The sequence below is a fragment of the Symphalangus syndactylus genome, chromosome 5 (assembly GCF_028878055.3).
Source record: "Symphalangus syndactylus isolate Jambi chromosome 5, NHGRI_mSymSyn1-v2.1_pri, whole genome shotgun sequence".
NCBI lineage: Eukaryota > Metazoa > Chordata > Mammalia > Primates > Hylobatidae > Symphalangus > Symphalangus syndactylus.
The window spans coordinates 37,984,735-37,998,743 of record NC_072427.2 but is presented as its reverse complement, the minus strand read 5'-3'; the positions used below and the strand labels follow the sequence as shown (position 1 = coordinate 37,998,743).

At 44.9% G+C, this 14,009-nt stretch overlaps 1 protein-coding gene across 3 annotated transcripts in view; it reads left to right on the top strand.

Moving 5' to 3' along the window:
• Positions 1-14,009, top strand: part of PIAS1 (protein inhibitor of activated STAT 1) — a 224,867-nt gene that overhangs the window by 75,552 nt on the left and 135,306 nt on the right. The window contains exons 1-2 of one of the 3 annotated variants that reach the window (XM_055277990.2): positions 11,001-11,867; positions 12,437-12,551. The exons of 1 other annotated variant lie outside the window; for it this stretch is intronic. In XM_055277990.2, the coding sequence (XP_055133965.1) occupies positions 12,522-12,551 (30 nt within the window). In that variant the 5' untranslated portion in view covers positions 11,001-11,867; positions 12,437-12,521. Of the gene's footprint in view, positions 1-10,878; positions 10,970-11,000; positions 11,868-12,436; positions 12,552-14,009 lie in introns of those variants that run through there. One more of the 3 variants, XM_055277991.2, reaches the window with a different exon arrangement.

Sequence of the window (14,009 nt, the reverse complement as noted above, 5' to 3'; positions counted from 1 at the left end):
CTTTTTTTTTTTTTTTTTTTTGAGACGGAGTCTTGCTGTATCGCCCAGGCTGGAGTGCAGTGGCGCGATCTCGGCTCACTGCAAGCTCCGCCTCCCGGGTTCACACCATTCTCCTGCCTCAGCCTCTCCGAGTAGCTGGGACTACAGGCGCCTGCCACCACACCCGGCTAATTTTTTGTATTTTTAGTAGAGACGGGGTTTCACTGTGGTCTCGATCTCCTGACCTCGTGATCCGCCCGCCTCGGCCTCCCAAAGTGCTGGGATTACAAGCGTGAGCCACTGCGCCCGGCCATTTATTGGATAATTTTTGAAAGTGAAAACAGAATGGTTGTATAGGTACTTGAAGTATGGTTTCTACTGAATGTGTATTGCTTTTTTTGTTTGTTTGTTTTTTGAGATAGAGTCTTGCTCTGTCGCCCGGGCTGGAGTGCAGTGGTGTGATCTCAGCTCAGTGCAACCTCCACCTCCTGGGTTCAAGTAATTCTCCTGCCTCAGCCTCCCCAGTAGCTGGGATTACAGGCACATGCCACCGCGCCAAGCTGAATTTTGTATAAAAATACTACTAAAAAGTAGAGACAGGGTTTCACCATGTTGCCCAGGCTGGTCTTGAACTCGTGATCTCAGGTGATCCACCTGCCTTGGCCTCCCAAAGTGCTAAAATTACAGGCATGAGCCACTGCGCCTGGCCAAATGTGTATTGCTTTTGCACAGTGGTAAAGTTTTAAAATTGTAGATCAAACCATTGTAAGCTGGGGACAGTCTATATACACCTACTTTTTATTTTGAAATTATTGTAGAATCACCTGCAAGAGAAATGTACAGGGAAGTCACATGTACCCTTCCCTCAGTCTCTTGCAATGTTCACATCCTATGCAACTATAATACAGTATCACAACCAAAAAATTGGCATCAATATCACCCATCCTTTCTACCCTTCCCTAATCCCTAGAGAACGACTAGCCTGTTCTCTATCTCAATAATTATGTTATTATTATTATTATTTTTAGACACAGGGGTCTTGCTATGTTGCCCAGGTTGGTCTTGAACTCCTGGGCTCAAGCAATCCACCTGACTCAGCCTCCCAAAGTGCAGAGATTATGGGTGTGAGCCACCAAGCCCGGTCTATGTCTATAATTATGCTATTACATGATTGTTACATAAAGGCAATAATGTACTATGTATTCTTTTGAAATTCTTTTTTTTAACCCAGCATAATTTCCTAGAGATTTATCCAAGGTGTTGTATTGTTTTTTCATTGCTGATTAGTAGTCCATGGTATGTATGTATCGCAGTTTTAGCCATTTATTCACTGAAGGAGATTTGGGTAGTTTCCAGTTTTGGACTCATAAATACAGCTGCTATGAACATTCTTCTACAAACTTCTGTGTGAAAATGTCATTTCTCTGTCTAAGGGTGCAATTGCTGAGTTGTACAGTAAGTACATTTTGTTTTCAAAGGAAGTACCAAACTATTTTCCATAGTGGCCGTACCTTTCCTACCAACATGCACGTTGGTATTCATATCTAAGTGTGTGATCCATATCTAAGAAGACTGTGTCTAACTCAATAGCATAGGGATTTTCTTCTAAGAATTTTTTAATTTTAATTTTTAAATTCAGTTCTATGATTCATTTTGAGATTTTTTTTTTTGTAGTGGCTGAAGGCCACAATAATCTTAGGGTCCCATGAAAATGCTTTAAATCTTTTCAAATAATAAGAACAAATTAAGCGCAATTGATGGCAGCAGCGGGCTGTCCACGGCGGTCGCTGTCATCAGGTCAGCTGCTGTGGGGAGGGTGCCAGGAGGAGGCAGAGCTGGGCTGGAGTAGTGCTGTGCTCTACAGAGCCAGCAGGAGCCAGGGATAAGTGAAAGCCCCCCTGCCAAGCCTGCCACATTGGGTGCCACTGCAATGGGGCTGGGCTAAGCCACCTGCCAGCAGGGAGCAGCATGGTTGGGCACAGAGGGGTGGGCAGAGAGGGGCCCAGTGAGGACCTGGAGCTGCAAGGAGGCATGGCCAGGACTGCTTGCATGCTGCTCCACAGACTAGGCAGGCAGGAGTCCTACCCTCCCAGGCATAGGACCTGGGCATCTCTGCAGTCTGCACCCTTGGGGTCCTGGGAAAGTCCCCCTCCCCCATCAGGCTTGGGGGTGTCTGCTCCTGCTGCCTGGCCTCTCCCTGCTCCTGGTGCCTGCTCCAATCTCAGAGCAGGGTTGGGGCTGAGCCCAGGCACTGTTACAGTTTGGCCAGGTGTGTGCACACTTGGGGCAGAGCTGACACACCAGCCCCCTGCCATCTTGGCCCTTTCCGGAATTTGGGCCCCAAGGAGCTCTGGGGGGAAGCTGAGGGGGGTCTGAGGGCAACTCAGCACTGGCCTGCAGGTGCCCTTTTGCACAAGCAGCCTGGATGGTGGCAGGAGGCAGATCAGCTCCTGGGTGGAAGAGGACAGTTTACCGGTGAAGCCCCACTTTCAGGCCAGGGAGGGCCTGAAGGCTGGAGGCCAGGCTGCTAGTCCTGCTGACTGGAGTGGGAACTTGTGGTGCCTTTTCCAGGCCCTCCCATGGCCGCCCCTGGACCAGTTGGCAGCACTTCCTCCCATCTGAGGCCCATAAAAGCCCTGGGCTCAGCCAGAGCACTGCAGATGATGAGACGACCAGCTGCAGAGTTGAGCTACCCTCTCTGCTGATAGCTGAACACTTGTCAGGATGACTAGCTGCAGAAGGAGCTACCCTCTTTGCTTCTAGAACTCAACACTTGTTGGGATGACTTGCCTAGCAGAGAGGAGCTACCCTCTTCTCGCCACCTTGCAGGCAAAGAAGAGGAAAGAAGAACTGTGGCCCTTCGGGGAGCTCAGACCTGGGAGCTCTTCAAGCCAGAGCTGACTCCCTCTTTGGAGCCCTTCGGTTCCTGGTGTCTCCAAGCTTCCAGGCACCACCATGTTCCCTGGTGCCAGGAATGGAAGCTGCTTGCATGTGCCTGGTCCAGGTGCAGCCTTGCAGAGAGCCAGTGTGCAAGCCGGCACCTAGAGTTGCTCACCCCGCTGTGGCAGCCAGCATATCTGACTGCACAGTTGGACTCCACGCTTACTCACACACCCCTCACCACTTCATGCAGTTTCCCTCGGCAGGGGTGGGATCCTGGTTGGTAGTGTGAGCTGAGCACAGCCTGCAAAGCCAAGTGGGCAGAGTGAGCCCAGTGGGCCTGAGCAAAACTTGGACAAAGGCGCCACCAGCCACAGAGGTTTCCAGCCAAAAACCAACACCCCAAAGATCCACTAACATAATCAGCTGGGATTACATTTGTATTTATAGCAACACAGTTTTAAAACATAACTTTTTGCCGGGCGTGGTGGCTCACGCTTGTAATCCCAGCACTTTGGGAGGCCGAGGCGGGCGGATCACGAGGTCAGGAGATCGAGACCACGGTGAAACCCCGTCTCTACTAAAAAATACAAAAAATTAGCCGGGCGCGGTGGCGGGCGCCTGTAGTCCCAGCTACTCGGAGGCTGAGGCAGGAGAATGGCGTGAACCCGGGAGGCGGAGCTTGCAGTGAGCCGAGATTGCGCCACTGCACTCCAGCCCGGGCGACAGAGCGAGACTCTGTCTCAAAAAAAAAAAAAAAAAAAAAAAACATAACTTTTTGGGCTTGGTGGCCTGTGCCTATAATCCTAGCTATTGGGAAGCTGAGGTGGGAGGATCACTTGAGGTCAGGAGGTCTGACCAGCCTGGGCAACATATGGAGACCCTCTCTTTAAAAAAAAAAATGAAATATAGGCCAAGCACAGTGGCTTACGCCTGTAATCTCAGCACTTTGGGAGGCTGAGGCAAGCAGCTTACCTGAGGTCAGGAGTTTGAGACCGGCCTGGCTAACATGGTGAAACCCTGTTTCTACTAAAAATACAAAAAATTAGCTGGGTGTGGTGGTGCATGTCTGTAATCCCAGCTACTTGGGAGGCTGAAGCAGGAGAATCGTTCAAACCCGGGAGGCAGAGGTTGCAGTGAGCCAAGATTGCGCCATTACACTCCAGCTTGGGCAACGAGTGAAACTCTGTCTCAAAAGAAAAAAAAGACATTTTTTTTTTTTTGGCAGGGTGTGGTGGCTCACACCTGTAATCCCAGCACTTTGGGAGGCTGAGGTGGGCAGATCACTTGAGATCAGGAGTTTGAGACATAACAAGCCTCTTTTCATAACAAGCCTCTTTTAATCACACCTAATGAGGTGACATGGAGTGGGGCCCTTAAATGGCTTTAGGATGGGTGCTGGTCCCCACAAAATTAGAAGGTGGGGCCGGGGATGGCAAGACCCTGTCTCTACTAAAAATGCAAAAATTAGCCAGGTGTGGTAGTGCACACCTATAATCACAGCTACTAGGTAGGCTGAGGCAGGAGAATTGCTTGAACCCAGGGGGCGCAGTTGCAGTGAGCCAAGATGGCACCACTGCACTCCAGCCTGGACGACAGAGTAAGACTCTGTCTCAACAAAAAACAAAGAAAAAGAGCAAACATAATTAATTTTTTTAATAGAAGAAGGTACCTCTGATGTTCTTCCTGACACTAAATACATGGTGACTTTCCACACCAATGCTTCAATTCTCTGTCAGCAACTGGAGTGGCCTACAAGTCATTTCAATTCTGACGTCAACTCCAGGAGTTAGTTCAGACCCCACAAATTAATGGCTCAGTCCCACAAGGATACCCTCCTTCAGACACCAGTCACAAGTTCCTTAGGCCACCTGCACTCTGACTGACCAGCTGTAAAGTCAAGGCTTCCTACAATTCCTTCCTCAGGGTGAATAATTCACTAGAATGACTCACAGAACTGAGGAGAACACGTTACTTACATTTACTAGTTTATTATGAAGGATGCCACTCAAATAACTGAATGGAAGAGATGCACAGGGCAATGTAAAGGTGGAATATGCAGAGCTTCCATGCCCTGTTGCCCTTCCCCACAGTACTCTCATGTGTTTGCTGGTGCAGAACCTCTTCTATCTCTTGTTGAAGAATTTATAACTCAATCACCAGCCCCTTCTTCTCCCTGGAGGTAGGGAATGGGGTGAGGCTGAAAGTTCCCACTTTTCAATTATTTTGGGGGTGGAAGGAGGAGGTCTCTCTGTCACCCAGCCTGGTGTTCAGTGGTGCAAACACAGCTTACTGCAGCCTTGACTTCCTGTGCTCAAGCGATCCTCCCACCTTGGCCTCCCAAAGTACTGGGATTACAGGTGTGAGCCACCATACCCAGCCCCACCTTCTAATTTTGTGGGGACCAGCACTCATCCTGAAGCCATCTAGGGGCCCCACTCCATGTCACCTCATTAGGTGTGATTGAAAGAGGCTTGTTATGAAAAACAAAAGATACTCCTGTTAGAAAATTCCGTATGTTTTAGGAGCTCTGTCTTAGGAACGAGGGACAAAGCCCAAATACAGTTGATCTTTGCACAACCAGGGGATTAGGGGAGCTGACCCTTCACACAGTAGAAAATTTATGCATAACTTTCACTCCCCAAAAACTTAACTATTAATAGCTTACTGTTGACAAGAAGCCTTACCAATAACATAAACAGTCAATTAGTACATACATTGTATATGTGTTATGTATTGTATTCTTATAATAGAGTAAGCTAGAGAAAAGAAAATGTGATTACAAAAGTCATAAGGAAGACTGTTCATTAAGCAGACATGGATCATTATAAAGATCTTCATCCTTATCTTCACACTGAGTAGGCTGAGATGGAGGAGAAAGACCAGGGGTTGCTCTTGCTCTTTCAGAGGTGTCATATGCAGGAAAAACAGCCACATATGAGTGGGTCTGCACAGTTCAAACTCGTGTTGTTCAAGCATCAACTGTATATATTTTTACTGTAGCACAGAAACCAAGAAAGCAAAAGTGCCTAGGGCCATGGAAGTCATAATGTGGCCCTTTGAGTTAAGTAGTTTTACCAGCAGTTTTGAGACCATGGCAAGTTGGAATGGGTCCAAAAATAAGCATCAATGGATGATGGTAGCAGAGATGCAGTGAAATGAACTGGCTTGGGCTTTGATTTAGAGTCAGTTGGACCGGCTGATGGATTCATTTGGGAGGTGAATGAAAGAGAAATCAGGATGTTTTTATAGCTTTTAAAATTTGAGGCCAGGTATGGTGGCTCACACCTGTAATCCCTGCACTTTGGGAGGCCAAGGTGGGTGGATCGCTTGAGCTCAGGAGTTCAAGACCAGCCTGGGCAACATGACGAAACCCTGTCTCTACAAAATATACAAAAATTAGCCGGGCATGGTGGTGGGCACCTGTAATCCCAGCTGCTCAGGAGGCTGAGGCAAGAGAATCACTTGAACCCTGGAGGTGGAGGTTGCAGTGAGCCATGATTGTGCCACTACACTCCAGCCTGGGTAAAAGACCAAGACTTTGTCTCAAAAAAAAAAAAGAGAAAAATAAATAAAATTTGAAACCTTGCTGGCTCTCTTTTAATAGGTTTTCTTTTTCAATATTTAAGGAAACTTTTTTTTTCTTTTAAGCTGCTGGTAGCTTACAGCAATTTGGTAAGGCATACTTTTGCAAACAAAAATTCAAAGATTTGCTTTTCCTTCCTAATTACTCCAAAATTTGGAAACTATTCATGAAGATTCTTATTTTTATGACAATATGGTTATTTGCATAAGTTCAATAAGAAGCTCTTCTCTTCAACAAAATACAACTGGAAATATTGGTTACATTACCAAAGCTTTGACTGCAATGTCATATTGTATTAGTCTGTTCTCATGCTGCTATGAAGACATACCTGAGACTGGGTAATTTATAAAGAAAAGAGGTTTAATTGACTCACAGTTCCACATGACTGGGAATGCCTCAGGAAACTTACAATCATGGTGGAAGGTACCTCTTCACAGGGTGGCAGGAGAGAAAATGGTTGCCAAGCAAAGGGGGAAGCCCCTTATAAAACCATCAGATCTTGTGAGAACTCACTGTCACGAGCACAGCATGGGGGAATCCCCCCCCAACCCACTGCCAGTGCTGTTCATTCATTCATTCATTATCAGTTGAATTGATAACGATTCAATTATATCCACCTAGTCCTGCCTTTGACACTTGGGGATTATTACAATTCAAGGTGACATTTGGTTGGGGACACAGACCCAAACCATATCATTCATATATATATATATTCACATATATATATATAGCAATGTCATATTTTAAAATGTGCATAGAATCATAGAATGCCAATTTTCAAGGGTTCTCAGCCTTATAGTGAATAAAAGTTGTCACTTCCGGGCAGGCCCAGAAGCCTCAAGATATTAGATATTGCAGGCAAAATCTGATGTCTGCCTTGGTTTGACTTCCTAACATCAAAAGGTTTTTAAAAGTCCAGATTCGTTGTCACAATTTCCAGCAAAATAAATTTAAAAGAAGCTTATGTGGTTATTCTTGCTGCACTTATGTAAATAATCAGGTCAAGTTTGAAACTAAATTAATTTTAAAAACAAATTGGTCTTACCATGATTATCTTTGGTAGAAATGGGAATGACTGTAGAGAGAAAAATTATGTTTCTGAAGAAAACCATAATACACCTGTTATTAGATTGCAGCTTTGTTCATTGTTTTTGAGTTTTTATCATCTATCTATAGACTAGACTGGATCCTGAGTTCTTACTGCCTTCAATATCTGACTGCAATTCTCCAACCATGAACAAAAACTGCTAAGCTGAACAACTCGATATAAATTTCAAGGGACAAGTCCCATGCTTGACGAGGGAGCCACATAGAGAGTTTAGCAGAACACCTGATGCCACAGCCAGAGACATTTAAACTGCAAACCAGGATGAGAAATTGCTGACATCATGCTGTGGACAGCTTTTTCCAAGACTGCCAGAATAAGACTAGCTACCATAATAAGACTCTTTCCCTTCTTAATTTTTTTCTTGCTTATGCCCACCTCTTCCACTTGGCAGGATAATGCTGTAGTTAAAATTTCACAATTAGTAGCTTTTGTGGGTAAGTTGATAAAGTGTAGCACGTCAAACCCAAAACTTTACAGGACCCAAGAGAGCTTTTATTCCACCTAGTGGGTAACTTTAGCAACATCCCTAATGCAACTGTTTGTTCAAATTTTACTAGTGGCCTCTTTTGTAGAGTTAGCACTCTTTGCTTTAACTTAACCCATTCCTGAGATGCTAGATGATAGAATTGCTACCTACTAACCAAACAGGGAAATCTGTGCTGTTGCTGACACTTCTTGTTGTACATAAATAATCTGGTATTGTAGAGACTCAGTTTCAAAAAGTTAGCAGGCTACTTGGTTAAAACAGGTAGATTTCTCATCTGGCTCATTCTTTGATCTATTTGATTTTAGTTGGTTTGGTTTATGGCAACCCTAGCTAAGAAGCCTACTCTGAACTCTTGGCATTGTCCTTCTGATAGTCATAATTCTCAATTATGTTCTCTCAAAAAGTTTTAAATGTTTGTATACAGCCAATTGTTGAATGTCAAACAGTCTCTCTTCAGCTGCATGACAGAAATGCAAAATCATGAGGACACTGTAATCTATAAATGATGTGTTGAGACTGGAAACACAGAATGATGTTAAATGAGGGTAGTGCTAATGCTCTCAGTCTTAGTCACAATTTCACCTAGGTTGTTAAATAAAAATCACAGGATGCCATTGTTTTGAACCAAATTCCTGCATCAGGCCTCCAGACCAGACTAAAAATCAAAATGGTGTCACCCATGTTCACCAAAACAAAACTGAGTTATCTGGTTTTCCAAAAAATCGTGAGAGATAGCCAATTTTCCAAACAGAACAGTTTCAATCTTTAACAGGCATGATAATGAAATTTCCTGTTTTAATCCTTAAAATAGAATACCTGAAGTAACCCAATGTTAACCAATCAGTTTTCTTTCTATTGTTCTGTCTCCATGTCTCCACCTTAAAGAAAAGTAACTTTGACATAACCAGTCTGCTTTTTGTTGTTTCTGCCTTCTTCAGTCTATTTTCTGTCTCTAAAGCTAACATCCTCTGCTTGATTCATTGCAACATTTATTCTATTTTGTGGAATGAAGTGTTGTCCAATTCTAGGATTGCAATAATGCCAATGAGATCTTTAATCTCAATTTGTTTTAATTTTGTTTCTTGACAATGGAAAGGTTTAGGCTAGAGAGCATTTTCAAAGTCATGAGCATATAGACTTCAAGTCAAGCAGTTAGATGAGATCACCTGGTGATAAAATAGAAAAGAATGCAAGGACCGAGCCCTGGTGCAGTCCAACATTTAAAGATTGAGCCAAAGAGGAGAAATCAGCATATCAAAAAGGTGGCCCCGTGAGGGAACAGGACCATCTGTGACGACGTGTAGGTAAGTTGAGGGGGAAAAGTGTTTCAAATCAAAGGAACCATGCCAATTATTCATGATTCTACAGAGAGGTCAATTTAGATGTGGATAGAGAATTGGCAATTGCCTTTGAAAACAAGATCATTAGTAATCTTGATAAGTGATAACAGATGATGGAAGCCAAAGCTCAATCAGGGTAGACTGAGAAGTGAATGTGAAGTGAGAGGTAGGAACAAGCACTATTGGAGAGATCTTGAAAAACCTTTCTGAGAATTTATGAAGATAGCAGAAAAATAGGGCAGTTCCTAGAGGTGATTTTGGAGTCAAAGGAAGTTTATTTTAGATGGGAGAAATTTCAATATATTTATATGCTGATAGGAGCAATTCAATTGAGAGGAAAAAACTAATGATGCTGGAGGGTAGGTAATTGTGAGAGTAAAATGCTTAGGAATGTGCGTGAAAAAAATTCAGGTCACTTGTAAAGGGACTGGCCTTCCTAGGCGCAGGGACACTTCATTCATAGCAACCCAAATGTTACTATGCAGAGAAGGGTAGTTTTGATGGTGAGAAGATAAGGGAGTTTATTTCTGATATCTTTCATTTTTTCCATGAGGTATGAGGCAAAGTTGATTAGTAAAAAGTGGGGGTTGGGGAGGAGGTATATAGAAGGCTTTTAGTAGAGACAAAAAGGAATGAAATAATCCTTCCATCAAGTCTACTTAAATGTCAATTTAGTGGATAAAACCCTCCCAGAATTAAGTACATCTCCCAAACCCTTTTTCTCTCTCAATGACCTTTTGCTCCTTTCTGGTACTCACTAACATTTGCAATTGTATCTTTGTTCGTTCACTTGTCTGATTCCCCATTAGAGAACTACAGAAGGGCACGGACTTTGATTTCTCCATGTATATTTAGCCGTTAGGACAAGGCAGCAGATGGTCAATAAACACTTTTTTAACAAAAATGTTAATGAACACCTTCAAAATTTTGCCTTACGCCACCTCGTTAAAATACTTGTTTGTGCAAGTCACCTTGCCTCTCTGAGCTTTCATTTCTGAATCTATACCATGGGAATTATCTCTTCCTTGCCCACCTCACCTCATTATCAAGAGGAGGATCTGAGCCAATAATGCTAGAAATGCTTCATTAAGGGCCCCTTAAATGTAATGGATTTCTATTTTTAGCCCACTGGTAGCCTCGCAGGTAGCAGGTGCTGGAAAAGCCTTGCTTACTGGGGGTTGGGGGACAGCATTGTTTCTGTGACCGTAGGCGTCGAATCTATGCGGAAGCGTTCCGCGGACCGCGGAGAGATGGGGCTCAGGCTAGCATCCCTCTCGCTCCGGCCCTTCCCGGGAGGAGCTGGCTGAGCTGGGATAGGGGGCTGGGAGGCCGAGGGGGCAGTAACTGTCAAACCTCGCCGCTTGGCGCCATTATTTAAATGGAACGTGCCTGTCTCGCAGCTGTACGTGCCCGGGGCGGGGCTTCGAGCGCCCTGAGCGGGGCGGAGGCCAGAGGCGGGCTGGGAAGGTGGAGGGGCGGACCGGGGCGGGGCCAGGCCGGCTAGAGGGGCGGGTCTAGCGGCGGCCCCCGGCGAAGTTCACTGCGCTTGCGCTGACAGACGCAAGATGGCGGACAGTGCGGAACTAAAGGTAAAGCGCAGCTCGAATTCACTTCTAATATTCGGCCGCGGAGACGGCGCCGCTGGTGCTGGGGGGGATGGGTCCGACCCTGGGGGGCCGCTCGGGCCTGACTCCACCCGGGCCTGGAGTTGTAGGGAGAGAGGCGCGCCCGGTCTTAGCAGAGGGGGCCCGCCTGCGGCGGGCCGCGGGCCCCGGGTGCCTCGGGGGCGCTGACGGGTCGTCCCCGGCGTGTTATTGTTGTGGGCGCCTCTGGCGGGGGTGGCGGGGGAAGAGATAAGGAGTCGGGAGATAGGGGCTGCAGCTGTCTCATGGGCTCGGCTTTTTCACCTTCCAGTTAGCCTCCCCGCCCCCCATGGGGAGCTGGGGCTGGGGGCAGGGTGCTCTTGTAGGGGGGATTGGGAAAGCTCCCCGTGGCCGCTTCCTCTTCCTCCTTTGCAGTCCCGGGCTCCTGTCAGGCGCTCTTCTCAGACCACCGGGAACTTGGCTCCGGCCGCCCCGCCCCTCCGTGGATCCCTGTAGCCCCCGCCCCGGACTCGGCTTTCCCCCGCTGCTCGCTTGTCAGGAAGCGCCTGGGGTGCCCAGCTTGTGGGAAGCGCGATCCCGGGGCAATAGGGTGGGGATCTGGGGGAGAAGCTCTGGTAAAGTTTAGCGAGCCCCGGGCCGGCGTTGGGGTTCGGCTGAGAGGTAGCGGGGGGGGAGTCAGCCTGGGCGGGACGTTACTCTTTCTCTCTGATTCCGGGCAGCCGAGGGGAGAAACCCCCTCGAAGAGTGTGTCTTTGGAAGCAGTGTTGGGAGGGGGGGATGCAGCTGCCACTCTCCCTTCTCTTGCCTTGGCTGGGGTGGAGGGTGAGAGGAGCCTTTGGGGGTCTCTGCACACACCATGATGGCGATGCTGTAGCTGATGGAGGTGAATGGTTCGTGTTTATATCCCCCCATTGCCTTTTGTTTGTAGGGACATCTTGCTGGCCATGTTGATTTGAACGAAATTCTCCCCTCATGGTACTCCAACCCCCGATAAATAGAACGTTCCTCTTAACTGGTACCAATTACTCACGCCTCACGAAATTAGATGAAAGGGTGCCTCCTTTTCCCCGCTTTTCTCCCACCCCAATCTTTACCTGATGATGGCTTCTTTACCGTAGCAGATATACCACTACACAAGCAGTTGGGGGAGGGGGGGGTGGAACCCTTATGATTGGATTGTGACAAATGGGGCTCCGCTTGAATAATTTTGGTTTAGTAGCAGGCAGTTCTTAACTAACGCGTATTATTTCGAGGCTCTGAACGCGATCTTCTCTGTGGCTTCCTGTGTGTGTGAACCCAGCAGCTGGTTATGTCTCGACCCAGAGAACTGACATTTCTGTCAGGGTGGAGATTGGGATATACAATTGTAAATCTTTGGGGAGAGTCTTCTTTTTATAATAAATAAAAATTATTTAATTTTTTTCTCCGTTATAATGAAACGACAACTTCTAGAACAACCAAATGCCAGATTTGATTCTGTAGAGTTTTTCCTGTGGAATATCCTCACCGAAAGAGCTTTTCTCCTAGTAACTTCACAATGTTTACACTCCAAGATTCGTACATTAAGGTATTGGCTTTGAGTGTCATTCTTTTAAAATGTACTTCTAATTACAAATTTACTTAAGGGAGAGCAGATTTACAATGGATGGTTTTGATTTTTGCCCAGTTTCAAACTATTGACTGAAGTGAGAAAGCCTTAGGAATTTGAATATTTGGAGATAACCCTTGCAATAAAAAAAAGCACACAACTTTAAGACGTTTTCTATAATTTTTCTCTTAAAGTAGAGTCACCATGTTGCTGTGATCTTTGCCTTCTAATATTTATTTTGTTAGGAGTTCTTTTGAATGATAGCTAATCAGTTGTTATACATGGACCATAGGATAAAGCTGAAAAGCTTGTGCAGACTATATTGTCACTCTTGATGCTGTCCAAAGAAACTAGTATGGAAAGCACATGCTGAGAGATTTCCTTCTTTGTTCTTTCTCATTTTAAGAAAGTGCCTTTGGGGATAGATCAGATCCCTGGTGTGAGTCTTGTTAGGTAAAGTTTCTCTTTACGAAAATGAACCAGGATCAGATAAACACCAAACACTTGAAGAAATGTTATTTTTCTAAAATTAGTCTCGTTTTTTGCTCTCTCCCAAATCTACTTGAGTTTTTCCATAGGAAGTTTTTTTTTTCTACTCTTATGTTCCTGTTGTATAATTTTTCAAATTATAATAACTGTTTTGACATGTTGGTATGTCAATGTGTGTGTCTGAGACTGAGGAGCTGTGTGATAAAATTGCTTAGCTGGTGATAGCGGCGTTAAAAAAATTTGGTTAATACTTTATTGTGGTTAGATTTGCTGTTCTTTTTTTGGGGGGTGGAGGAGGTGATCTCAGGAACGCCTACCGTAGTTATTTGAGAATGTGTTAAAAAAAAAAGAGAATGTGTATATATAATTTTCTGTGCAGTAAGGTTTGGCAGATACTCCTTTTGGAAATGATATTTTCTGAAGGCTTTTTGTTTGTGATTTTTTGGAGGTAAATATCATACATTCCTAATATGATAGGAAAAATCAGAGTTAAGAAGAAAAAGATCTAGATTTTTTGAAATTTTAAATGGGAATAGAGTACTTAAACTGTGAAGCTTTGCGTAAAATTCAGTGACTTTTCATTATCTTAGGTTTCAGCCCCATACTTCATTTTGCTGTGGATTGTATTCATAATTATTTTCCTCATGGCTTTTTTATTGAGTCCTTTTTAATCTATAAGAAATCTGCGAAGATCAGATGGGAAAAACAGATAGATCTTTATCCCCTGTAGGAATTGTGCAAGCTGCAACACTTCAAGATATTGCCAATAAAAATTAGATTGTGAGTCATACATATCAAAATGAATTCTCTATGCACATTTGTTTATGAAAGGTTTAATTTTTCATTAGGGGAATACCCATAAATGACGTTTTTAAGAATGTGGAGAGTATTTTGTCATCTTTAAGAACTTAGAAGCAGGAGGGTGTGATGGCCAGATGATCTTGGTAG